This window comes from Phragmites australis, chromosome 7 (assembly GCF_958298935.1).
Source record: "Phragmites australis chromosome 7, lpPhrAust1.1, whole genome shotgun sequence".
Lineage (NCBI taxonomy): Eukaryota > Viridiplantae > Streptophyta > Magnoliopsida > Poales > Poaceae > Phragmites > Phragmites australis.
Window position 1 is genome coordinate 26,248,913 of NC_084927.1, and position 25,877 is coordinate 26,274,789.

General features: G+C 45.0%; 2 protein-coding genes and 1 pseudogene across 2 annotated transcripts; 1 reads left to right on the top strand and 2 right to left on the bottom strand.

The window, feature by feature from the left end:
- Positions 1-545: 545 nt before the first annotated feature.
- Positions 546-2,764, bottom strand: LOC133925520 (beta-glucosidase 12-like; annotated as a pseudogene).
- Positions 2,765-3,618: 854 nt separating this feature from the next.
- Positions 3,619-4,929, bottom strand: LOC133923547 (polygalacturonase inhibitor-like). The gene has a single exon (XM_062368831.1). It carries the CDS (start codon positions 4,909-4,911, stop codon positions 3,907-3,909), a length of 1,005 nt encoding a protein of 334 aa, XP_062224815.1. The 5' UTR covers positions 4,912-4,929; the 3' UTR covers positions 3,619-3,906.
- An 8,662-nt stretch (positions 4,930-13,591) lies between these two features.
- LOC133923548 (putative protein Brevis radix-like 5) lies at positions 13,592-15,484 on the top strand. Its single transcript, XM_062368832.1, has 3 exons — positions 13,592-13,694; positions 13,809-14,417; positions 15,040-15,484. The coding sequence occupies exons 1-3, from the start codon at positions 13,614-13,616 to the stop codon at positions 15,316-15,318; spliced, it is 969 nt and encodes a 322-aa protein (XP_062224816.1). The 5' UTR covers positions 13,592-13,613; the 3' UTR covers positions 15,319-15,484.
- Positions 15,485-25,877: the final 10,393 nt, after the last annotated feature.

A 25,877-nucleotide genomic window follows, 5' to 3' on the forward strand; every position in this document is an offset into this window, starting at 1 on the left:
TTTCCATCTGTTTAGGTAATTATTTTACTCGAAATTTGTATTTAATATTATTCTATTGAATTATGTACGTATCAATTATTTGATCCAGGAACTGATAAATGAGACATAGAATAACATGAGGTGGAGATCCTTACACAGTTGAAAGTTCTCTCTGTCATATATACATGCATGCAACAAGTACTTTCGTTCTATTTCTTAGATCATCATAAACTAGGACACCGAGATCGATCGTACGTTTTGAGTTCCCACTGGCAAAAGCTCTTTAACCAGTTCGGGGCATTCATTTCGTGCAAACTTCTGAGATGACAATGCAAGTGAGAAAGGTATAGTATAATAAACGTCGTCGACCCATATCGTCGCAGAACTGCTACATAAAGTTCACCAGAACATAAATATATATAGAACAGGTTTCGGTTCCAAAAAAGAAATTAGAACAGGGCAGGTTGGGTCCTGGTAATTGCATGAACGGTGCAAACTAAAATAAAGTGTATATCTGCAACTTCTACAAAGGATACATCATACATGTAGTTGACAACAAATGGGAGTCAGATGCTGCTGCTGCTGCTGCAATCGGCATACAAGAATCCATGATGATCTGATCTGATCAAGTTGCTATATAGTCCTTGGCCAAGAATAATTGACTATTACTCATCATGCCATGTTTGGTTTTCGCGTCTAACGACTTGGCCTGATGTTCACATGCAGTACGAAGGTGGCAGAGGACCAAGCATCTGTTACCTGTGATATATCTTCTATTCATGATTGTTCATAGCGAACTGATTTATCTCAGGTGGGTTTGAATAATTTTTTATAGTATTTTGTTATGTACTTCATTAACTGGTTTATCCCTCTATTTTTTCTTCATCCTGCTCTAAGCAGATTTTTTTTTTTGTTTTCTATGCTCTCCACCAGCTATCACTTGGAAATAACAAGTGTTATTATCACTGAAGGATTTGATTGACTTTTGCTCGTTGGTACCAACATGCCCGTGCTTTACCATGGATGGCTGATCATAGAACAGACGACAAGAGATCTGTCGGTCTCCCTGAAGAGACTCCAAACAACGAGCTAATAATTCTTCTGCGCATGGCGAATTTTCTTTTGCGTGCACCATCGCACAACGTACGCTATCTAAGAACAGACTGAATGCTACATGTTTGGCACAAAACCAGCGGGCGGAACTCTTGGCGTACCGCTTCAATCCATCGTTGTAGTCAACGAAGTTTATCCCGAACCCACTCGAAGTTGTCGAGCAGTGACCATGCGAAGTACCCTTTCACGTTTGCTCCGTCCCTGTCAAGAAGTCAGGTGTTGAAGTCTACTGACACTACAGCGTGTTGCATGCTTGCATGAGTTAGACATTGTAGACGGTAGTGTGTGTCGCATGAACTACAGCACTGACCTTATAGCACTTTTCAGGGCAAGCAGGTGCTTGTCATGTGGTAGAACTGTATCCTTGTGTCATCCTTCAGAGCTTCCTGGAGTGACAGGCTTTCGTTTCAGATAGTTTCAGTCTATTTCTTTCATTTTTAGCTTTTTTTCAGGAAAGGAGGATTTTTTTTTTTCAAATAGCTAGGAGAGGAGAATAACGTAAGTTACTGATTGCAAAAAAAAAAGTTACTGATTGCAAAAGAAGTATATGGCATTGTAGAACAGAAGCTACCATTTTCAGTGATATAGAAGTAGGATTCTTATAGTTTTTTTTCTCAAATACGCAGAAAAGCTGTATATCTTTATATTAAGGAGGAAAAAACAGTCGGATACAACGACCTTTGTCAAGGGTTCACGGTTTACTAAAAGCTATTACAGGCAAGGAATAAACAACTGAAGGATTGCCATAGTTTTTCTTAACATAAAGCAGCAGCTCACGGAAGCCTCGAGGGTAGATGTACAGCCAAGGTGAAGCAGCCTACACATATAGTGCCATTTATGGAAATGAATTGTTACTCGTAAAAAAATATAAAAAGGGAGGGGAAATTACTGGTGACCAGTTACCTGAGGACCTATAGGGACCCCATTTCGATCACCTAGTAAATCAGACGAGGTTAGTATATATCAATAGAAAATGGACTAGAAATACATGTACGTCCAAACCAACTCACAAATATTGATGAAGAAAATTAACATCGATCACAGTTGATATAACTGCATGCTTGTCAGAAATGCTACAGTATCGTCAAACAAGAGTTATCTGTTTTGTTTAAGAGATTGCCACATAAATGTATGTCACAATTATGGAGGCACCACTAGTACTCTTGCATGAATTCAGGTACTCTTTATGAATACCAAACTGACTGATAAATGAACAAAATTAGTTTGATCCTTGACTTTGGTGGATTACCGGTAAGATTAGCTCGGGCGTCACTATAATAGCTGTTGTTGAGGCCATTTGAAGGACGAAGGTTGTCAGCATAGTTCGCAGTGTAGTAGTTTACTAGTTTAGCCCGATGAAGTCGAATGCACCCTTGACCAACTCAGATTGTTCATTTGTGAATTGTGGCAAGCGATTTCCAACCAATCCTCTCATGCTGAGTGGGTAATCTCCTCTAGTAAGAGGGCCCATGAACCTAAAAGGGCATTCCTGGTGATTTTTTTTTCTAGACTTTGACAATGAAATTCTGTCAGGGTCACAAAGAATTTACCATCCAAGCATGAAGTCTATGGCACGCCTCGCTGCATCATCGTTAGATTTGGAATGGGAAAAAGGAACAAACCAGTGTGAGATTAAAGTTATTCCAATATTTCCCTTTTGCACGGCCTGCATTTGACATTCAATATATGATGTGCGAGTGATGAACCGAGATCACGATCAAAAGGTGATAAAAACAATTAGTTAGTTTGATTTCCATACAGTTTAGGAAGCAAAAATTCGGAATTAAACGATATACAACATTAGCAGTTTGATTTACATATGATTTGGGAAGCAAAATATCTAAATAAAGAGTACAAATAAAATAAAATAAATAATAATTAAAATTGAGGTTAGAATAGAAAAAGGAAGGATCCATATCAAATATAGTCTTAGAAAAAAAAATCAAATTATTATAAAAATCAAATACCTAAATAAAGAGTTCAGGGAAAATACAATTAATTAATAGTTAAAATTCATAATAAATTTTTAAAAAAAAATTCTTACTAATATAATAAATTAAAAAGCATTGTGTAGCTCAAGGTCGTCCCATCAAACAGGTATCATATAAAACACAACACGTAGGTAAGACAAACATATTCTGATTTTGGTTAGTATGCCTATAGCTAAGGTATAATTTGATAGTTGATCAATATGTATACGAATCGAATCAATACATGTATACTGTTTTGATACAAATTTGAAGCATAAATAATTTTCTCTTCCACTAACCTAATTTTTTTTATCTCTTTTTATAATTTTATATGTTTGATAAATAAATGATATTAATCTAAAAAAACTAAAAAGATTAATTTTTAATCAAATATTATTATGATAAAAGAGACTAGACTTAACTTAGTTGTCTTTTAACTCGTAGGTCCCTCGGTTTCTGAATTGTCTTCAGAGCGAGCAAACGCAAGAGAACCGCGTTTCTTTGTTCGCATCATCAAGGAGACTAAACGTCGCATTACAAACTGATTAAAGGGAAGTACATAAATGGAAACGCGACACAGCGACAAGGTGTCAGGCTCGGTTTTCGGATTGGATGGCATGGCGACTCAATCCAAATGCTTGGCAACGATCCAAAGGATTGCATCGCCTTATCTGACGGGCGAGCGTACATTACAAGCACCCATTACATTATTCTCGAAAGGGCCTAGAGCTGCCTTGATTTTGGGCTTAGCAAGTTTGGCCGAACCGGTTGGGAGACCGTTTTCCCATAAACAAAGAATCATTCCTTGCACTGACACGATAACAAAAAAAAACACAGCTTCGGCTCAGCGGCCGCTCGCGCACGGCGGCAGCGGCGTCCCGCACAAGCACTTGTTGTGCTCATACGCCTGCGCCTTGAACTGCACCATATGCCCGCCGGTGGGTATCTCCCCGCAGAGGTCGTTGTAGCTGAGGTCCAGCACCGACACCTTCGACTCCCGCAGCGACGCCGGCACGCCGCCGTAGATCCGGTTGTGGCTCAGGTTCAGGAAACTTAGTTGCATGGGCATCTCCACGCCGGTCAGGTTGAACCGCAGCTTGTTCCCGGACAGGTCGATGGTCCCGGTCACCGTCTTGTGCCGCCCGAAGAGGAACGACGCGTCGCCGGTGAGCCGGTTGTTGGCCACGCTGAACTGCATCATGTGCCTCTCGAACGCGTAGGTCCAGGGGATGTTCCCGGACAGCCGGTTGTTGTCCAGCATCAGGCCCAGCGGCCGGTCGGGCGTGCCGCCATGCACCAGCCGCGGCGGGATCGGCCCGACGAGGTCGTTGTACGCGGCGTTGAAGAAGGTCAGGTACGGCAGCTTCTGCAGCGACCTGGGGATCGTGCCGCTGAGTTTATTACGGAAGAAGCTGACGGAGGTGAGGTTGGTGCGGGAGAGGGACGCCGGCAGGGAGCCCGAGACGGAGGTGACCATGATGTTGAAGATGGAGAGGTGCGTGAGGTTGCCGAAGGAGTCCGGGATGGGGCCGTGCAGGCCCGGCATGTTGATGATGCTTAGGGTCTCCAGCTGGTCGAGCTCGCCGATGGCCGGCGGGAGCGTGGACGTGATGTTGAGGTTCCAGAGGAAGAGCTTGGCGACGCGGCCGTGCTCGTTGCAGTACGCGGGCGACCACGAGAAGCAGGCCGTGTCGGGCCGCCAGCCCGCGAACGCGTCCGGGTTGCCGAACTGCTCCCTGATCTTGATAAGCGCCGGGAGATCACGGTCGGCCAGCTGAGACTGAGAGAGCGACGTGGTGATCAGTTGGAAAGTTAACAGGACGACGAGAAGAATCGACTGGTTGCCCATGGTGTTTGGAGTCTGTAATTGCTCGAGGTGTGTGATCCAGTGCGTGATGCTCAAGTGCATATGTATGTAGGTTGTGAGGTCAACTTGGTATGGGTTTGAAGTGCGATCTTGAAGGAAAGCAAGTTTGGTCAAGGAATTCAGAGTCGTCTGATGCAACTGCAAGGAAGAGGAACATGCAGAGTCCCTTGACATGCACTCGTGCAGCTACTTTTCCTCGGAGAGTTCTGGGGAAAAGCGAAGCGGGGTAGGCCGCTCGGGGATCCGGTGGGAGTGCAGGCGGGGTGAGTGGCAGAGTGGGCGTCGGCCTAGCGCCGGGAGCCCAGCAGCCAGCGTCGCGTCGCGCTCGCTCTGGCAAACGCGAGCACCGGAAAACGGGCGGGTGCACGGTGGATGCACGCGTAGATTAACCGGGCCCACGGCCTTGGGCCCGTGCCTATGGGCTGTGGTGGAGAACGCGGCCACCGTCTTCCTGGGCAACAAGACACGCGCGCGCGCGCCGGCGTCCTCGTGGCGCCCCGATCAGGTCAGCAACTGTTCGCCATTCTACGAATTTCAGCTGCTAGATAACAGCGTTGATCCTCTCAAAAGAAGAAAAGAAAATACAAACCACGAATAGGCTGCATTCCTCGCCGTGAATCATGCGAGATAAAAAAATAGCTTTACACAAGACAATATTCCCCTGTTGGTCGAGTAAAAGTTCAACTTCTAAGTTTGCCAGTACGTAATGGAGCACCATTGAATTTAGGACTGGATTAATCTTCCCATTGATCTTGATTTACACACCCAAAGTTCCACGCTTCATCGCCGACCAAATGCGAAATGTACCTTTTTATTGTAACACACAGTCTCTCACGCATTCATGCGAAGTACCCTTTCACCCACTCGAAGTTGTCGAGCAATGACCATGCGAAGTACCCTTTCACGTTTGCTCCATCCCTAGTGTAGAAGTCAGATGCAATGCCGCAAGTGTCAAAGCTCAAAAGGCATCTTCAGATTTACTAACCGATGAGCTTGTTGCCGAAGAAGTTAGCGGAGGAGAGGTTGTTGGTGCGGGAGAGGGACGCCGGCAGTAATCCCGACACCGAGGTGACCATGATGTTGAAGATGCCGAGAGGTTGCCGAATGGGTCCGGGATGGGCCGGACATGCCCGGGATGTAGACGATGTTAATCGTGTCCAGCTGGTCGAGCTCGCCGATGGCCGGCGGGAGCGTGGACGTGATGTTGAGGTTCTCGAGGTGGAGCGCGACGACGCGGCCGTCCTTAATAAGATACACTAAGGACTATAAGAATGTATTTACGATGTATATTTATGTAAAATAAATATCATATTAATATATGTTATGCTTTTTATTTCTGTAACATGTCTTTATGCAGCTAAACAAACATTATCTCTTCTCAAACAACTCATACATTTCCATGATCCCATCTATAGGAGTCCTAGAAGAGGCATGACGCTAGGGGATCCGGATCCCCTGACTCTAGAGGGATGAAGTCACGAGTGAACAGTAAATTGTGAGTAGATGAACAGTTCTCTGACGTCAATTTACTGTAACAACGGTTCCGTTAATTTACTGTACCTATTTTACTGTTCCCGGTACACTGTAGCAGTACATCTAATCCATCCATCCATGATCCAACGGTCCACGGAAGTTTGAAGTCATCTGACTTCACCCGTGGGTGAAATCAGAGGATCCGATTCCGACGCTGGGGCAGGCGAGCGATTCAGACGGACGGAGAGCCGTGGGGCAAAATACGGAGGTGGGCTGCGTGTGTTCTTGGGGGAAATGTGCGCCGCATTGTGTCCAGCGCGCACACTGGGACTCGAGTTTTGGACGGAGCAAGTGGGCGAGTGGCCCGGCCCATGGGGGTTGTAGCCACAACGTGGCTCGGGAGGGTGGAATAAGCGCATAGAAAATACATGAAATTTTTTACTTATATATTTTTAATTTTTAAAATTATAAAATTATGTGCTTATTTTGAAAATTTACAAAATAGGCTCCTTTGAACCATTTAGCGGGCGAGAAGAACTTTCCACCCATCCAACAGACGGAAGGTTTAAAAGCATAAAAAATATTGTGTAACAAGCTCTTAAAATTCAAAAGACTATCGAAATAGTCATATTTTTTTGGAAAAAAAAAGTGATGTAGAGAATGGTATCATCTAGCGCTCTAAAAAATTTCAGCTCAAATAATTACTTATACAATCGTGTTTTTCATGACTATTTTGTGGAGCGCCAGATAGTAGCATCATCTACACCACAAAATTTTTAGAATATTTTATTACTATTTCAATAGTGTTTTGAAGGTTGATAGCATTGGAATGCGATATTTTTATAATTTTTAAACCTCTCACCCCTTGGATGGACCGGAAGTTCTTCTCACACGCGGAACAAGCGAGAGAAACCTATTGTTATAAATTTTTAATAACCGTATAGTTTTGTAACTTTTAAATATATATATATATATATATATATATATATATATATATATATATATATATATATATATATATATATATATATATCACTTTACGACTGTGGCCTGTGGGCTGTGATGGCGGAAGCGCACCCAGTCACCCCTTATATTTTTTTCTTGAGACAAACCCACCATATATATTTTAATATTTACAAAAATATATAATCATTTTAAAATATTGCACATATAAACTATCTTGTTGAAAAGGCGATAGCAATATGTCGACCATCTAATAGGCAACAACTTGTAGGGTCAATAGCACCACCGATAGAAATTACATATTTTGATCGACGTGACGTCTACATTAACGTGTCACTCAACTAATAGATAACACCTCTACTAGGCCTATTGAAAAAGATGTCCCTCAGTTCAAATGGACGACACCTTTTCAAATGTTGCAATTAAAACCGATGTAGTGACTTTGGTTGGTTGGTCTCACAAGATTAGTATTAGAAGCAAACAATAAATCATCCAGGCATCTAGCCGGTCACAATTAGGATGAACTGGTGATGCGTCCAACTATGCTTGAAGTGACCAAGATGCTTGATGGAGAAATAGAGGCTCCCCAGCCTCCTATTGACACCCCAACCTTCATAAATTCACTTCTGTACGATGACATCTTGACAAGTAACTTGCACCAATAATTTATATTTGATAATCATATAGTGACCCCAATGGCTATCCCTGCTCCATTGATTTTGTCTTGTCCCATTAGATAAAAGTAGGCTTGCAATGTCTTATAAGACACAGTTGAATTTCAATGAACTGAAAGGTCTTTGTATTGTCAAGTGGATAGATCCTTGAATCAGAATAGAAGATCCACATACTGAATTCAAAGATCCACATACTGTCAGAAGTATAAAAAAAAATTGCGTATCCTAGGTGTTGGATGTATGAATGTGATTACGGAGTAACGCTTTACTGTCGCAATGCAAAGAGAGGGAACAACTAGAAGAGTCCAAACTTGTACACCTTTGTTTGTAAATCAACAAACTAACATTATGCAAGTTAGAATGTTTGTGCTCGAAGGTTTTGACTAATAAATCTCCCTTTCCCACACAAGAGAAAAAGGAATGTTGCATGGCTAACCTCTATGAAACACCGATACTTTAAAATGTTGCCGTATCCGTAGCCGATGCCATGTCCAATACCGATATGGCTCTGATATGTATCCAGGGAGTATCAGAATAAAATAAATCGGATACTTGAGAGATACTTACCTTGCCGATACGATACGGCTCGGCCCATTCCAATACCTAACCTATAAACAGCAGGCATAGGCGGCAGCAGCAGCCGCCCTCTGCTCTCTCTCACCAGCCACTACCCCATGCACATCCTTTTCGTGCTCCCTCTTGCCGGTCGCCACCACGCCGGCGGCGACGCCGTCCACCTCCTGCCGGTGACGCCCAGCGAACAGCAGCAGCTAACCGACACCCTCCGCGCGTGGACAACAACCAGCCAGCGGACACCCGACACCTCGCCTGATATGATGAGTCGTTGCCGGCTTGCTGCACCTCTCTTCTTGAGAACCTTTACAGTACACTATGATACTAGATGGTGGAGAGTATCATTGTTGTGATCCAACCGTCTATTTTAGTAGGTATTATTGTAATTATCTTGATACCCTTAGGGGTAATTACGTCATTGACTGATCGGACTTCGGACCTTCACAACCCATCATCGACCGATCGACGGAGGGTGGAAACCCTAATAAATGAAATGAACAGAATAAGTGAAAGCTTATCCGAAGAATAAACTAATATTTTGACCTTTCCTAATTAAACATATAATTTATAAGTTTATCATGGTTTTTTTGTTTCCAATCCTACCCTTATGATACCCATGATACTATTTAATGATACCCATGATACTAATGAACGATAGAGTATCATTGGGCTAATCTAAACCACCGGAAGAGAAAAATAGACGGCATGCACTCATTTAGGTGTACTGTAAAAGTCCTCCTCTTATTTGCTTGCCGCACCTCACCTGATCAGTATATGTAATGCAATAGCTGTCGGCTGAATGGATGTCACCTCCTTGTTTGCAATGCAATATCTGTATATGCAATAGCTCTCTTATTTGAAGTTGTTGCACCTTGCCTGGTGCCTCTGTCGGCCGAATGCAAGAGCTCATTAGCTCTTGCGTGATCTTATTTGTATATGCAATAGCTCGTAGCTCCTGCTCGATTGCTGAATTCCTGCTGAATGTGTACTGTGTACTGTGTAGTACTCTGTGTCTAGGGTAGTTTTTGATGGCAACTTCAAGTAGAGCTGCAAGCGGTGGTGCTGATGCAACATCTCCCGATATGTTCTAAATTGAGACTTTTAAATATGTTATGTAATAGAATTTAAGAAGAACATGTGAGTAACTTATTGTTCTTGTTTTAAGATATTAAAACGTATTCACGTATTAAGTTTTCTGAAAAAATACTGAATTCCTATATCCGTATCGGCCTGATACCGATACCCGATGATGCATAGGCTAATCCTCCCGATTGAAGTCGTGAAGTGCCCTGTTACTTTAATTGCATACAATCCACAGGATTTATAATAGAGATAAGCAGTACTAGTGTACTATTGTTAGAACCAAGAACAAAAAAGAATCGGCAAACTCGTTCCTTCGGTAAATGATAAAATTTCAGCGTACTCACCATCTTAGGCATCTGTCGAAACGGGAGCGCTTCCCCGCCAAGGCTCGCGCGCCCACCTGGGCACCAGCGTCCGAGCTGCCCCAGTCCTAGGGTCCGCGTGGCCAGCGGCTTCTGCGGCAGCAACACGGCATGCCCAAGGCGTCGAGTCGCTCGGCAGGTTCATCTCCGGCGTGGCTAGTTTAACACCGGGGGATCCGCGGGAACCGCACCCGCTAGGCCGCTACGGATTAGGCGATGCTGTGGCCGGCCGGAGTTCTTCTTCCCCCAAACCAGGAGCAAAGCTTCGATACGAGCTGAGGAAGGATGGATGCTAAAATACAAATGCCTGTTTTGTTCAGTTTTTTCGTGCCATGGCTGGGAGCCGTCATCAACCTCTTGTCCTCGCCTCCGTCTTCAACCGTCCGAAAACGGTTCCTCTGAGCTAAGTGTACGGGTGGCTTTGCACATGGACTCGTTAAAAGTTAGCCACTTATCAGCGACCACATCATGATGTAGTTATGTCTTCTCGGCGGTCACATCATGACATAGTAGTTACGTTAGATAATCTCTTTCTCATATACCTATTAACCCACGGCTCGTTCTCTTACCTCTTGTCACCCTTCACTTGTCTCCAGCGACATTTTTACCGTCACACTAACCCAATTTTACTAGGCTATCTCTGCTCGTCTCTACTCTGACACCACCCACCAACCATCCTAGGCCGCTCGTTGCCTCACCACTTCACTGGCACATGCCTCCTCCTCTGAGCTGCCGGCCTTTTTAAGTTCAGAAATGAATGAGCCTATAAGATCATCTCTAACAGATACTCTAAAAATTCATCCTCTATAACACTATTACAGCGTCCTCTAGCACTATTATAGCATCCTCTATTTTTTTCATCTCTAACAGCTACTCTATTTACTACATTCTATTATTTTCTATCTCTTCTCAAACCCACAACCATCCTCTTACTACAGTAATACAGACTCATTTTTCATCAGCAAATTTGCCAGAGCCGACCTGGTGCCCGTATCTAGGGATGAAAACGGAACGGGAAAATCCCGTCCCGTTCCGGTACCGTATCCCGTTTTTTCCCGACCGTTTTCGTATTTTCGGATCTTATTCAAAAACGGGACGAAAACGGTATAGGTCTGGTGAAAACGGTACCGAAAACGGTTTGAGCTATTTTCGTCCGTTTTGTTATTTTCCCGTTTTTATACGGGATATTCCCGTTTTCCTCCCGTTTTTCCTTCGCGGGATAAGGCCTGAATACATCAACCCTAGCCCACTAAAGCCCATGTGCTGACGGCCTGTTAGCTAGAAAGAAGCAAGGCAAGATATTCTTATTTACCTATTGTTTTATTTAACTTCTCTGTTTCACAGTATATATCTGGTAACCTTTTGCTAACAGATCAATTAGGTGAAGTAACTAGGAAATGATTAATAATTGGGTCATGTTTACCCTTATTAATAGATACTTTAATAGTTAACCACTCATTCTCTCTCACACAGCCTTGGAAGCATGGCCCGTGGTTGGAAAAAATATAATGGCTACACTTTATTTTGTAGTGGACTTGCATTGCAAAAGGACAATCCCCAAGAAAATGTACATGTACTAAAACAGATGGAGTGTTATTATCACATTGTTTTCCGACTTAAGGTCTTAAGGACTCAGCTATGTTGTTCAGATTCAGGCATTGCAAGCTGAAGCACACATGCCTAACAATCCTCTTTTCTTTTATTAAGAGAAAAGGATATCTTATTCATTATGCTAATAGCATATTTGTGCCTACCTGTATATGATCCCATTGGCAGAAACTCTTATGAATCCAGTGTGCTTACTGGCTTCTGCAAGACTGCAAACCTTGCTCTTTGCGTTGGTGGTGTTGATTTTTCTTTTTAATTAGTTCAGTTGAATTAATCTAAATATCAAGAGATGGATATGATGAATGATGCTGATGAGTGATGAGCTATCGGCTACGTGAAAAAATATTTGTCTATGTGTTTTGCACTTTTGCTATCCTATATTTCTATTAGGCTATTATTGTGACTATGTTGTATCGGTATGTGAATTTATCTATTTGTGACTCATATGTCATTATGTGAACGAACACGGTTGAATGTGGTGTACTAGTGTGACAGTATTCAAACATCTAGTGTATGAAAATTGATCGGTTATGTCCGGTTTGAATTATCGGTTACCGACCGATACCGACGTGTTTCCGTTCGGATTAATTCGTTTTCGACATCCCGACATTCCCGAGTTCGTACCCGTTTCCGACTTTTCCGTTTTCGATTCCGTTTTCGAGATAAAATGTGAAAGTGAAAACGGTTAGAGGATTTTCCCGACCGTTCCCGTCCGTTTTCAACCCTACCCGTATCACTGTAGACTTGGATAACGGAGCTGTTGGAGTGCGTTCGTCCAGTATCCGATGGGCAAAAGTACTAAAAAAACGTAGACACAGTGATTTGACGCAAAAATGCCGAACCTGTTGGAGTTAGCCTAATAAACCCTTGCTTGTCATGTCGGTGTTTTTTATCGCATGGTCGATACATCTCGTTTTCATACGGCAGAAGATTAGAAGCTTGGAGGACACGCATTGATTGCGCGCCTCTACACCCAAGCCGGACACGCGCGTTTTTCTCGCCCGTTAATCCCGTGCAGCCTTGCCTGGAGTATTTCAAATTTCAGAGCCGCCCTTCCCATTCTCCTCACTTGCGGCGCGATCGTCTCCTTCACCATCGGTTCCCTTCTCGACTTCCGTTGAGGCGAGCAGAAGGAGAAGGGGGACGGCCGCGACTGGACTAGCTCGGCGGCGGCGCCTTCGTGATCGACCCCGACGTCCCGCTCTCCTGCATCGATCTCGCTGTACCGTCGAGCCTGGGTGCGTCCTGATTCCTTTCCTCCTATCGCTGTTCTTGTTTCCACACCCAGGGCAACAATCAACCAACAAGTGCGTGCGTGGTGTACCTTTGTGGCGAGCGGGTAGTCGCCGTCCGTGGCCCACCTGCCGCGCCGGACGTACGCCTCGGCGGCGGCGGCAGGCGTCGAGGTCCACGTGGTCCACCCCGACGGAGGTGGCCAGCACGAGCTCCAGTGCCGGGAGCCTGTCCGGGAGCTCCGCGGCGACCGTATTCAACCCCGGCGCAGGACCCGGGCCTCGGCGGCCGTGGCCGCGTCGGCTTCCGCGGCCAAGGCGAAGCGGTACCGGCCCTCGAGCGCCGCGGCGAATTCCGGGAAGAGCGGCTGTGCCAGGAGCACCAGCGGGCTGTCGCCGGAGTCCGCGGGCGCCGGCTGCGGCACACTTCTGGTCGGACGGGGAGGGGATGGAGGACACAATTTAAGAGCGAGTGATCTGGTGGGTTAGATATATAATTCAAGAATCAGGACGAAGTGTAACAATAAGGATAATAATTTAAGAACAGATACTGTACGGTTCCATGACTGCGTTCTAGCCATTTGAAATCGCAGGTCCGATCAGCTTCGGCCGGTTGCGATTCTCTGAACAAGATTATTAATTTCCAAATACGCTTGATTTGACTGTACTTTTTTATCATTGCAGTATCATCTGGTTGCGCGGCTGGATCGGTCGTGATGCACGCGTGCTTCCATGGCGGCGGCGGCAACAGCAGGGTCACTAGGTCCGTCGGCATCATCAGGGACTTCACCAAGAGCGTACGCCGCCCATCCTTCCAATGAACATCCTACGTGCGTCCGTGCACGCGCGTCGTTTATGAAGAAGGCACTGTCCCTCAAGGTCTGAATGTATGGTGTGTGATGCTCGTGCAGATGAAGGTCCTGTCCATCAAGGTGAAAGCGGGCGGTGGTGGGAGGAGTCACGCGCGGGCGTGGCGGCGGCCGGCGGAGGCTGAGGAGCTTCAGCTGCAGGACAAGGATGTCGCGGCGGCGTCCGCGTCCGCGTCCTCTTCCGCCAAGATCGCTCCGGCGCAGCCGCAGGAAGCCGACGGTGATCAAGGCCCACCACATTGTCGCAAGGATCATCGCCAGCACGAGGAAGAGGAGGAGCAAGGAGGAGGTAAACACAAACACTGCGACAAGTGCTACTCCCCGTTGGACGACGAAGGCGCCGGCGAGGAGGCCTCGGCTGCAGCGGGCACGAGCGACCTGGAGTGGGTGGCAGAGCCGGAGCCCGGGGTGCTGATGACGCTGGTGCCTCGCGCCGACGGCACCAACCACCTCCTCAGGATACGGTTCAGCAGGGAGCTGTTCGGCGACGCGTGGGAGGCGCAGAGCTGGTGGGTGGACAACTACGACCGCGCCGTCGAGCTCTACAGCATCGTCCAATCTGAGCACTCGCACGACGAGGAAGAGGAGGACGACGACGACCCAATGCCCGTAACCCCGTGCCAGTCCGAGGACGACGAGCACCCGCGGCAGGTACGCGATTCGATTGGATTCGATTCGATTTCATCTGCCGCTGCTCTGATCACTTGCACAGTTGCACTATGGCGTGCCCACCTGCCTCGACCGTACTGAGAAGCTAGTACAGCAACAAGGCAATTAAAGATTTGCAATGCCGTCATAAATCGTGATCAATATTTCGTTTCGAATGCTTGCGATGATCATTGGTACGTGTACTCCGTATCCAGCCATCTTGTCGATGGAGTACCCGTTCTTACTACGAGTTGTACGCTGATGATCAATAGGGGTGGGGGGGGGGGGGGGCAGTGTACTACTTAGAACGACAATATTTATAATTTGAATTTCCAGTTGTCCATGCACCATTTTCATATCTTTGTGTTTGAAAAATGTAGCCTGGGCACATGTTAACATTTTGCCAAAATGATTCACTTGACCTCACGAATTTACAAAAGTAGAATCACATGCGTGCATATGTAATTTACTATTTTCCCACCTTTCTAGAACAACTACTAGTTTTTCAGGGGATTCTAGAACAAGTATGACTCATAACACAAGCAGTTTTTCTTAACTAGGGAATGGCACTCAAACTTTTCGTAATGCTAATTCTAATCGAGATTGCATTGGGTGGGTTTCGCAGGATGGGAGTGGGGCTCTGGAGTACTCGGCCTCATGCTCGGTGTCGGCGTCGGCCTCGGGAGGCTCCAGCTCCAACTTCTCTGGACCGTCCAGCGGGAGCGGGTCGGCCAACAAGGTGGACTCCCCAATTCTGGGCCTAGTCACCGAGCTCAACAGTAGCACAAGAGCAGCCCAGGCCCAGCACACCCAGACAACTGGACAGGTGAAACTTACTGAAAGAAACATGCCCATCAATCTTACAAACAAAGCAGAACTGATTACGACCTCTGCTGCATTTTGACTGAACTCGTTTTCACCATCATTTCCAACAGTTAGTACAATGCTTAACTTATATCTGCATGCCAGGGGTGTTTGGATGAGTGGAGCTGAAATGTACAGTATTTACTATTTTAGTTCAAATTTGAAATGGATCCCACACTCGATCCAATGAAATATCCGTAATCCAAACAGGCCATTGTTGGACTTTGGTGTTCCCTAAAGTCTTCATATTATCAACATATATTGGTCTATCCTTCTAGTTCATTAACGGTGAAGCATCGGCTATATGGCCAAATCGGCTATATGGCCATGCCAACACTTGTACATTGCAAGACTTTACTTCCCATGATCGGTCCCAACACAGGTACAGAACAACACTTGTACATTGCAAGACTTTACTTCCCATGTTCAGCTGTTTCATCAGAAACAGCTGAACATGCAGTTCTTTCAATTTCCAGGGATTTAGCATGGTGGAAAAGGAAAAATACTTCAAAAGAACCTATACGTTCTTGCCATACAGGTGATACTAGTTCCCTCAACCTGAAGTGGTAGTCTACTCAACATTTTCCTACCTCCTTCCTTTCTTGTTTGACATGTCTGATTCGACAAGACCTCCGGTTTCAGACTGCACTAGGTGTGCAAAGGAGTCTGTTCTACACTTCTACTTGCATGAGGTGTTGAGAAGATATATTGAGACGTGACATGGCTTAGCATTTGTGAGGAATAATTGCCAAGTTGATTTAAAGTTAAAGTTGAAATGTGGAATTTGGGTATTGCATGAGCATGTCTAGTTACTGCAATGCATGATTATTATTTATGACTAATCAGAGTTGGTGAAGATAATGAAAAATGTTGGAGGAGAAGAAAATGTGTAGGTCAATGGAGTCAACTTACCAGCCAACGGCGAGAGTATCAAGACTAAGAAGGAAAACTGGGGTCGGATGGTCAGGATGCTGGATGAAGTCAAGAGTGATCCACACCATACATGTGGAGAGAGCAAGAAGCGCATAAAGGTTGATGAAGATGACATATTGATCAAGTCAAAACAAGTGGGATACCGATGCAAGTGACAAGGGGTCCGAGGAGCTGGACAGGGTGAGACTTGATGTTAGTCAGGATCGCAGGATAAGGTGACACACATTAACGTCGAAAGACTTGCTTAGGATGTAAGCAAGCGACTGGGAGTCACGTTTTGAGAAACGTGTAAGACGGTTTCACGATTTTGACCTCAAAACTGCAGCAAGGACGGAATCACAAAGCTTGCGTCAAGGCGAAACAAAACGATTAAGACACCAGGAGCCTTGAATGAAAGATGCAAAATAGGAAGAATTTTGTCCCTAGAGGGAAGGTAGTGTGTGTTGATGTGAAGGCATTTTGGGATGCCTACAATTGCTTACTTATATGGAGGGGGCTGGTTGCGAGCCTCTTGAGGCTTGGAGTTCAAGAGTGATCTAGGGCTTCTGAGACAAGAGAGAAGAGATAAGAGAGAAAGAAAGAAATTTATTGATTCTTTCTTGTTCTACACAAGTGGGATGGAGGACGGTGTCCTCATGACTCATTTGATGTAAGCACTCTCAAGACTCAATGGAATCGAGATTGGATGAGTTCTTGATGTGCTTCTCCATTTCCCCCCTCATTTGGGTGTTTTGATGGATTCCTTGCTTCTCCTTTCTCTTGATGTAGTTGCTGCGATTTCTTGGATGTTATGATGTGGATGAACATATAGTGAGTACCTAGCATGATCCTTCTCGCTAGCTTCTCTTCTTTCAACCAAAATCTTGACTTTTTCGGTGTCCTTAACTCCCAACGAGTTTTGATGGCTCTCCCAAATTTGTTGAGATCTGACGGTGCTTCTTGTTTGAATAGGTTCTCCATACCTAGATTTACCTATGTTAAAATTTCGTGTGATTTGGAGTTCGTTGAATTAGGTTTTTTTTTTTCAAGTTTCAAAGTGTTGTTCTGGGAAGAGAGGTTAGACTGCACCACTCAATATGTTAGACCACGATCCCCTTCGTTTGTGAGTTTTGCTAAAATCTGGGTACATAAGTTAGACCACCCCTTGCAAAAGAGGTTAGACCGCGACCCCCTTCGTCTATGAGTTTGGCTCTAGTGTATTGAGGTTAGATCGCTTCTTGCTCAAGGTTAAACCGTTACCCGTGTTGTTTTGTGAGTTTTTGTTGATGTTTGACCATTTTACCTCATTTTTTTTATGGTTGCTTTTGTTATGACTTGGTTGATTCTTTTGATGTTTCAAAGCTTTCTAACCTGTTCCTAAGGTCAGCACGGCTGTTGTGACGTGTGTGATCTCGACGGTTAGAAGAAAGACGCGTTGGATGATATTTAGGAAAAGCCATCTCAAAAATTAGGTGAGGCTGAACATTCTTCTTGATGATAAGCTCATCCAAAATACATCCGACTTTGGCCAGCCAGCCAAAGTTGCTGAAGATGAACCAAACACAATCAAATGCAGGAATCATAGAACCCGACGATGTGTCACACCTGATTGGTTCAAGAACATTGGCATCCTCAGCACATGGATGCCTATAGCTTTGGGTTGATGATTGATCCTTCTGGAGCTTGCATCTTGCAGACAGAGTGCTGAACAAGAGATTGATGACGGCAGAAAAATATTGAACGGCTGGGCCAACGACCGGTTTGATTTGCTGGTGGTGGCCAACAAGGAGGCTTCCTTTGACATGGAGGGAGTACAGTGGTCTACGTCAGTGGTGCCTCCGGTGCTGTGTTACCCCTAACTCCCCAAGCATGCATAACGTGGCTAAGGCCATCTCTAACAAATACATTAAAAATTCGTCCCTTTAACATTATTACAGTATATCTTAACATTATTACAGTACTTCTTATTTTTTCATCTCCAGTAACTACCTTATTTTCTACCTTTTATTACTCTCATCTTTCCTTTAAAACCGCAATCATTCTCTCGCTACTGTAATGTAATACGACTCGTCCTGAGCTCCCGCAAATTTGCCATCGCGAATGCTACAGTACCACTGTAGCGCTTGAAATCGACTCTGCTGGAACGGGATGCGGGCGGATGGATCGGTAAAAAGTACCAGCATAGGGATACGGTTCGGTTTCGAGGGCTCCGCTGGAGTTATCCTTGTTAGATTGATCTCTAACCCTAACTGGACCCAACGGCCCAGTTGGGCCCTTGATCAGCGCCCTGATCGGGGGCGCCCAGCCCACTATGGCTGGAGGGCCCCTGTCACCCTGCGCTATATAAAGAGGTGGGGGCCGGCGGCTCTTTTCACGAGGTTCGACTGAGCCGTACACCCCACCGAAACCCTAACCCTAATCCGATCTAAGAGGGGCGCAGCCAGTGACGGGAAGCCACCAGCCGCGCCGCCCTGCTCCACCACGTCGACGGCTACACCGACACCGTCCCCGACCGTCGCTGCCCGTGCGCAGACTCCATCAACGAACGTGATGGAGGCATCTGGATCATCTACTCCGGAGCTGTCAGGTTCGTCCCTCTACCTCTCCTCTCTGTCTCTCAGTCTCTCAGTAGGTCTTTGATTCAATTGATAAGCTTGTAGCCTCTCGGGCCTACCCTAGATAGTTTCTATAGCTACAACATTGGTACCAGAGCCAAGGTTGCTAGTCAGATCTAGACAGTGGCAAGAATCGAAACAGATGCTTACCTTGCCGTTGCTGACACCGCCGTAGCGCGGCTCGCCGGCGCGCGGGGAGAAGAAGGCTGAGCCGGGGCGCTGTCCGCCGGGCTCTGGCCAAAAGGGGCGCCGCAGAGGCCTACCTCGCCGTTGCTGACACCGCCGTAGCGCGGCTCGCCGGCGCGCGGGGAGAAGAAGGCCAAGCCGGGGCGCTGCCCGCCGGGCTTTGGCCGAAAGGGGCGCCGCAGCCAGGCCGCTCGACGGCGGCGCGCTCACCCGCTGGGGAGCGCGCTCGCCGGCGAGAGGGCCGGCGACGGCGCCGAGTCCCACACTCGCTCGTGCTCCGCTGCGGCTGAGAGAGAGAGAAGAGAGAGGGGCGAGTGAGCTAGGGTTTCGGCCGTCGCCGGTCGAGCGCCGTTTTGTTCGCGCGATACAGACGGATGACCGTCGGATCGGCGCGGACGGCCGAGATTGAACGGACCGCTTCGCGGCCCAGGCGGGGCGCGCGGCAGCGGCACTTTGCCGGCCCAGGCCCACGCTGCGGCCTGGGCAAGCAGTGCGCGCGCGCAACAGAGAGGGGCCGGGCTGGGTGCCGAGATGGGCCGAGCCGGTTGGGCCGAAAAGTGAATAGCAAGAGCTGAAAAAAATTGGAAAATTCAAATTGGCTCAAAAGAAAATAAAAATAGTAATAATAATAATATTAATAATAATAATATTTTTTCCTGTGGGTAAAATTCATGAAAACAGTTCATTTTTCCGCTGCGTATTTAAAGATTTTATTTTCATTATTAAATTCGAACCAACGGGAGAATTTAATTTTGAAAAATGGATATGTTTATTATAATGTTGTTATTATTCTGACCAACGTTGATTAATGGCAATATTATAATGAGATTAATCATGCATTAATTCTATTTTTGCCCAACGGTGATGTAGATTTAATGTATAAACAACTGTATGTTTTAATTTTGACCAACGTTGGAATCAAGGCATGCAATTGTTGTTATTATTTATGTTCTCACTGTATATGAATTGTGTTTTCAGGCGGATACAATTTGATGAGTTGTATCAAAGAGATCCCCACTCTCAAAGGTGACAACTACACGGAGTGGAAGAAAAAGATAGACCTGGCCTTCATTTTGGCTGAGGTGGACTGGGTAGTCACCTCACCGTGTCCCACTGAACCTGTGGCACCGGTGAGGGAGACAAACGAGGCTGATGCCGCTTGGGCAACTAAAGAAAGGGATTTTGAATACCAAAAGATGTCCTATCACCTTGAGCATAGGAAGTGGTTCACTGCCAACAAGAAATGTTTGGCTGTGATAAAGAACACGATTGAGCCTGCAATTTTGGGCTCAATCCCAGAGTATCACACGGTCACCGAGTACCTCGATAGAATAAAGAGTCAGTTCACTGGCTCTTCAAAGACATATGCTACCCAGCTAATAAAGCAGCTGGTGACAGAGAGGTACTCTGGAAATAGTGGCATAAGAGAGCACATACTAAGGATGAGCAATTTGGCATCCAAGCTGAAACCAATGGATCTGACTCTCAAGGAAGAGTTCCTTATCCATCTGATTTTTGCTTCTTTGCCAAAAGAGTTTGACACCTTTGTTGTCAACTACAATATACAGCCCGAGAAGTGGGACTTAGAGAGGCTCATGGCTATGTGTGTGCAAGAGGAGGAGAGAATAAAAGCTTCCAATGGTGGCACTATCAATTATATAAAAGACAACAAGAAAAAGAATTATAATGCTAACTCCTCCTCAAAGTCAAAGGGAAAAGGTCCACATCAGCCTCAGCAGAATAAGTTCACAGTGGAGAAAAACCAGTGTCTCCATTGCAAGAAGACGGGACATTATAAGAAAGATTGTCCCGATTTCTTAAAGATGATCATGGCAAAGAAAGGTGAGAACATTATTACGTTCATAAATGAATCCCTGTATATACAGTATTCGAAATCTACTTGGTGGATTGACTCAGGTGCAACTGTTCATGTTGCTAATTCTTTACAGGGATTCCGTTCGACGAGGACTACGCAAAGAAGAGAAAGACACATTAAAGTTGCAAATGGACTCCGAGCAGATGTCGAAGCTATTGGCGATCTTTCTCTAGAGCTTACTGATGGCTTCACACTTTTACTTAGAGATGTACTTTATGTTCCCTCTTTACAGAGAAACTTGATTAGTGTTTCATGCTTGGACAATGATGGATATGATTGCCATTTTGGAAATGGCAAATGTAAGATAACATTTAATAATGCATGTGTTGGTCTTGCTATCTTACAAAATGAGCTTTATTTATTATCACTACGTGATGATGTGAATGTTGTATGCGATGATGGGAACGTTGCGTGCGACAATGAGAATGTATCCTCGTCTGCGGATGTAAACAGAAAACGAAAGAGAACTCACGATGCGTCGTCGAAATTATGGCACTGTCGTTTAGGCCATATTTCGAGGGGGAGAATAGAAAGACTAGTTAAGAATGATATTCTTCCTTCGTTAGAGTTCTCAGATTTAGAACAATGCAGGGAATGCATAAAAGGAAAGTATGTAAAGAAAATTAAGAAAAATGCCAAACGAAGCACAGGAATTCTACAGATTATTCATACAGACATCTGTGGTCCGTTTCCTGTAAAGAGTGTGGATGGTTATGATTCGTTCATAACATTCACAGATGATTACTCCCGTTATGGCTATATTTATCCAATCAAAGAAAGAACAGAAGCATTGGATAAATTTAAGATATTTAAGGCAGAAGTTGAAAACCAACACAATTTAAAGATTAAGATAGTCAGGTCCGACCGTGGGGGGGAGTACTATGGTCGGCATACCCCATATGGCCAAGTTCCTGGACCTTTTGCAAGGTTCTTACAGGAGAATGGCATAGTTGCCCAGTATTCTACACCGGGCGAACCTCAGCAGAATGGAGTAGCTGAAAGGCGCAATCGTACCCTGATGGATATGGTGCGCAGTATGATAAGTTACTCCACCTTACCGTTGAGCCTGTGGATGGAGGCGTTAAAAACCGCCATTCATATTCTCAATAGAGTACCAAGTAAGTCGGTGCCCAAAACACCGTATGAGTTGTGGACAGGAAGAGTACCCTCACTAAACCACTTACGTGTGTGGGGGAGTCCTGCTGAGGCTAAAGTATTTAACCCAAACATTGGGAAACTAGATCCCAAAACAACAAGTTGCCATTTCATTGGCTACCCAGAAAAGTCAAAAGGTTTTCGTTTCTACTGTCCAGACAGACATACAAAGTTTGTAGAAACGAGACACGCTGTCTTCCTAGAGGATGAAATGATGAGGGGGAGCATGGTAGCTCGAGAAATTGACCTTGAAGAGAAGCGGGTGTATGCACCCACTCCGATGATTCATGAGCCAATTTTCTCACTACCTGCTGTCACTGCACCGACAGTGCAAGATACTGTGGTGCCAGCACCTGTTGTTATTCCACCTGTGGCAATAATGAATGACGATGAGGAACCTGTTCTTCAGGATCCTGTAGAACCTATTGCCACACATGAGGGGGAGCAACAACAGCCTCAAACAGAAGATGTGCCAAATGTGGAGGCCCCTAGAAGGTCTCAAAGAGTTAGAAGATCAGCTATTCCTGCTGATTATGAAGTGTACAACACTGAAGAATTTCAAATGGAGGATGATCCCACCTCATTTGAAGAAGCCATGAGAAGTGATCATTCATCAAAGTGGCTTGAGGCCATGGAAGATGAAATGAAATCTATGAATGCCAATAAAGTTTGGGACTTGGAAATAATTCCTAAAGGAGCCAAAACAGTAGGCTGTAAATGGGTCTACAAAACCAAACTTGACTCCCAAGGGAATATAGAGAGATATAAAGCGCGACTTGTGGCAAAAGGCTTTACGCAAAGAGAGGGGATTGATTACAATGAGACCTTTTCTCCAGTCTCATGTAAGGATTCCTTCAGAATCATAGTGGCGTTAGTGGCACATTACGATTTAGAATTACATCAGATGGATGTAAAGACGGCATTTCTCAACGGGGACTTGGAGGAAAATGTTTACATGGCACAACCGAAAGGATTTGTCATGGAAGGAAAAGAACGAATGGGATGCCGCCTAAAGAAATCCATTTATGGATTGAAACAAGCTTCAAGACAGTGGTACTTGAAGTTTGATCAGACAATAAGGAATTTTGGGTTTAAAGAGAATGTAGACGACAATTGTATCTATGCAAAGTTTAAGAATGGGAAGTTCATCTTCCTTGTCCTGTATGTAGATGATATCTTACTTGCTAGTAGTGATGTCAGTCTACTACTGGAGACAAAGAAGTTTTTGTCCTCGAAATTTGATATGAAAGATCTTGGTGAAGCTTCGTTCGTTCTAGGGATCGAGATTCACCGAGATAGAAGTAAAGGGGTATTAGGACTATCACAAAAGGCATACATAGAGAAGATCTTAAAGAAATTTAGTATGCACAAATGTAGTCCCTCACCTGCTCCTATAGTCAAGGGCGACAGATATGGGGATTTTCAATGCCCCAGGAACCAGTATGAGATCGATCAAATGAAAACGGTTCCATATGCTTCAGCTGTCGGAAGCTTACAATATGCTCAAGTATGCACGCGCCCTGACTTGGCATTTGTTACCGGGTTACTTGGCAGATTCCAGAGCAATCCTGGAACAGAACACTGGAAATTAGTAAAGAAAGTCTTGCGTTATTTGCAAGGAACGAAAGGCCTCATGATGACGTATAGAAGATCAGATTCACTCCATATAGTGGGATATTCTGATTCTGATTATGCGGGAGATGATAGAAAATCCACGTCTGGATATGTATTCACTCTCGCAGGGGGAGCTATTTCATGGAAAAGCTCAAAACAAACCGTCACTACATCGTCCACAATGTATGCCGAGTTTGTAGCGTGTTATGAGGCAACGGGGCAGGTGAACTGGCTAAAGAAGTTCATACCCGGTTTGAAGGTGGTTGACGACATCTATAGACCACTTAAGTTATACTGCGATAATAATCCAGCAGTACAGTATGCTCACAACAATAAGTCAAGTGGTGCTGCCAAACACATTGACATAAAGTATTATGTTGTGAAAGATAAAGTCCGGGATCATGTCATAAGTCTTGAGCATATAAGTACCAAAAAAATGCTCGCGGATCCGCTTACAAAAGGCTTACCACCCAACGTGTTCAGAGAACATGTAGCCGGCATGGGTTTAAGGGAAAGCCTATAAAATTCCTGGACAAAAGAAGGCCCAAAAGTTAAGTATCTATTTCAGAACAGAGTGGTGTGTTTTAGTTGTTAAATCTATCGGCAATTGACCGTGACGATGAGACATGCTCTATGCGCTAATCTGTAATGGAATGAACAAAAGTAAATGATATGAAAATGAAAGATGGAATGAGATCAAGGGGGAGATTGTTAGATTGATCTCTAACCCTAACTGGACCCAACGGCCCAGTTGGGCCCTTGATCAGCGCCCTGATCGGGGGCGCCCAGCCCACTATGGCTGGAGGGCCCCTGTCACCCTGCGCTATATAAAGAGGTGGGGGCCGGCGGCTCTTTTCACGAGGTTCGACTGAGCCGTACACCCCACCGAAACCCTAACCCTAATCCGATCTAAGAGGGGCGCAGCCAGTGACGGGAAGCCACCAGCCGCGCCGCCCTGCTCCACCACGTCGACGGCTACACCGACACCGTCCCCGACCGTCGCTGCCCGTGCGCAGACTCCATCAACGAACGTGATGGAGGCATCTGGATCATCTACTCCGGAGCTGTCAGGTTCGTCCCTCTACCTCTCCTCTCTGTCTCTCAGTCTCTCAGTAGGTCTTTGATTCAATTGATAAGCTTGTAGCCTCTCGGGCCTACCCTAGATAGTTTCTATAGCTACAACAATCCTCAGTGCTCGATGGAGCTGCCGAGATCCGTGTGCTTCCGGATCCAGCATCCTGTGCAGGTTTAATTAAACTCAGCAATGCAGCACGCCGTCATAAATAAGCTGCAGTCTCAAAAGAGATCGCAGAAGCTAAGTAGCTCTCTGGTAGGCGTTTGAATCAAATTCCTCAGATATGTAATGCCTTCAGTACGCTGTAAGACATCTGTTGCACCAAATCACCCCAAAATCTCCATTCCTGAGCAACAATAGGCATCACACTAACAAAATCCAACATTGCAATTTTCAGGTTCTGCGAAAAAAACATCTCAGTTCGCAAATAGCATAGCAAGTTTGCAAGTTCAGCTACGGTTTTTGCAAGGAATTTGCTCCTTGCAAACAATGGCATCTATATACACACACAAAAAGAAACTCTTTTGCATTGTCATGTCTATTAATCTTGCAATTAAGGCATATGTCCTGGTGCTTTGCAAAGTCTAACTCGAAAGGTTTTGCAACGAAAACCACTGTAAACAGAAATTTTGATTATATGTCTTGAAGTTGATTAATCTTTGATAATATATTCAAAATTGATAATCTTTTCACCATATATCCTATATGAATAATTTATAATAAAGTTTATCGTTCACCTCTCTTACTTAATACAAAATTTTGTTACAAACTAATTTCTATGAAGATATATGATCAAAGTATAATCAACTTCGGATATATTATCAAAGTTTAATCAACTTTAAAACATATAAGGTGTGATCGGTTATTCGCACAGATGGATGCTGGCTTGATGGATGCGTATAGTCTAAAGGAGATACATGTTTAGTTACCCGTATGCACTATTTTAGTCAAACTTGACGAATATAAATATACACTCGCAGCCTAGCTCGATGTAAGTAGGCTCCTGCATTTATTTATACAGACGAACCTATTTATTAGTGTCATAAAATTATTTTTATGCAAACAACCAATCACAGTCTTAACTTTTGCATCAGCTCATGCGACATCACATTCTATCAATTAAATAGAAACTCAACTCAACCTATCTAGATAGATACAACCAACTA

What these genes read in the sequence shown, in the direction of transcription:
- LOC133923547 (XM_062368831.1), bottom strand. Translation starts at nt 4,911, where the DNA reads ATGGGCAACCAGTCGATTCTTCTCGTCGTCCTGTTAACTTTCCAACTG.
- LOC133923548 (XM_062368832.1), top strand. Translation starts at nt 13,614, where the DNA reads ATGCACGCGTGCTTCCATGGCGGCGGCGGCAACAGCAGGGTCACTAGG. An exon ending in TCAGGGACTTCACCAAGAGC is followed by an intron (nt 13,695 to 13,808) that starts GTACGCCGCCCA and finishes ATGCTCGTGCAG; the next exon opens with ATGAAGGTCCTGTCCATCAA. An exon ending in ACGACGAGCACCCGCGGCAG is followed by an intron (nt 14,418 to 15,039) that starts GTACGCGATTCG and finishes TGGGTTTCGCAG; the next exon opens with GATGGGAGTGGGGCTCTGGA.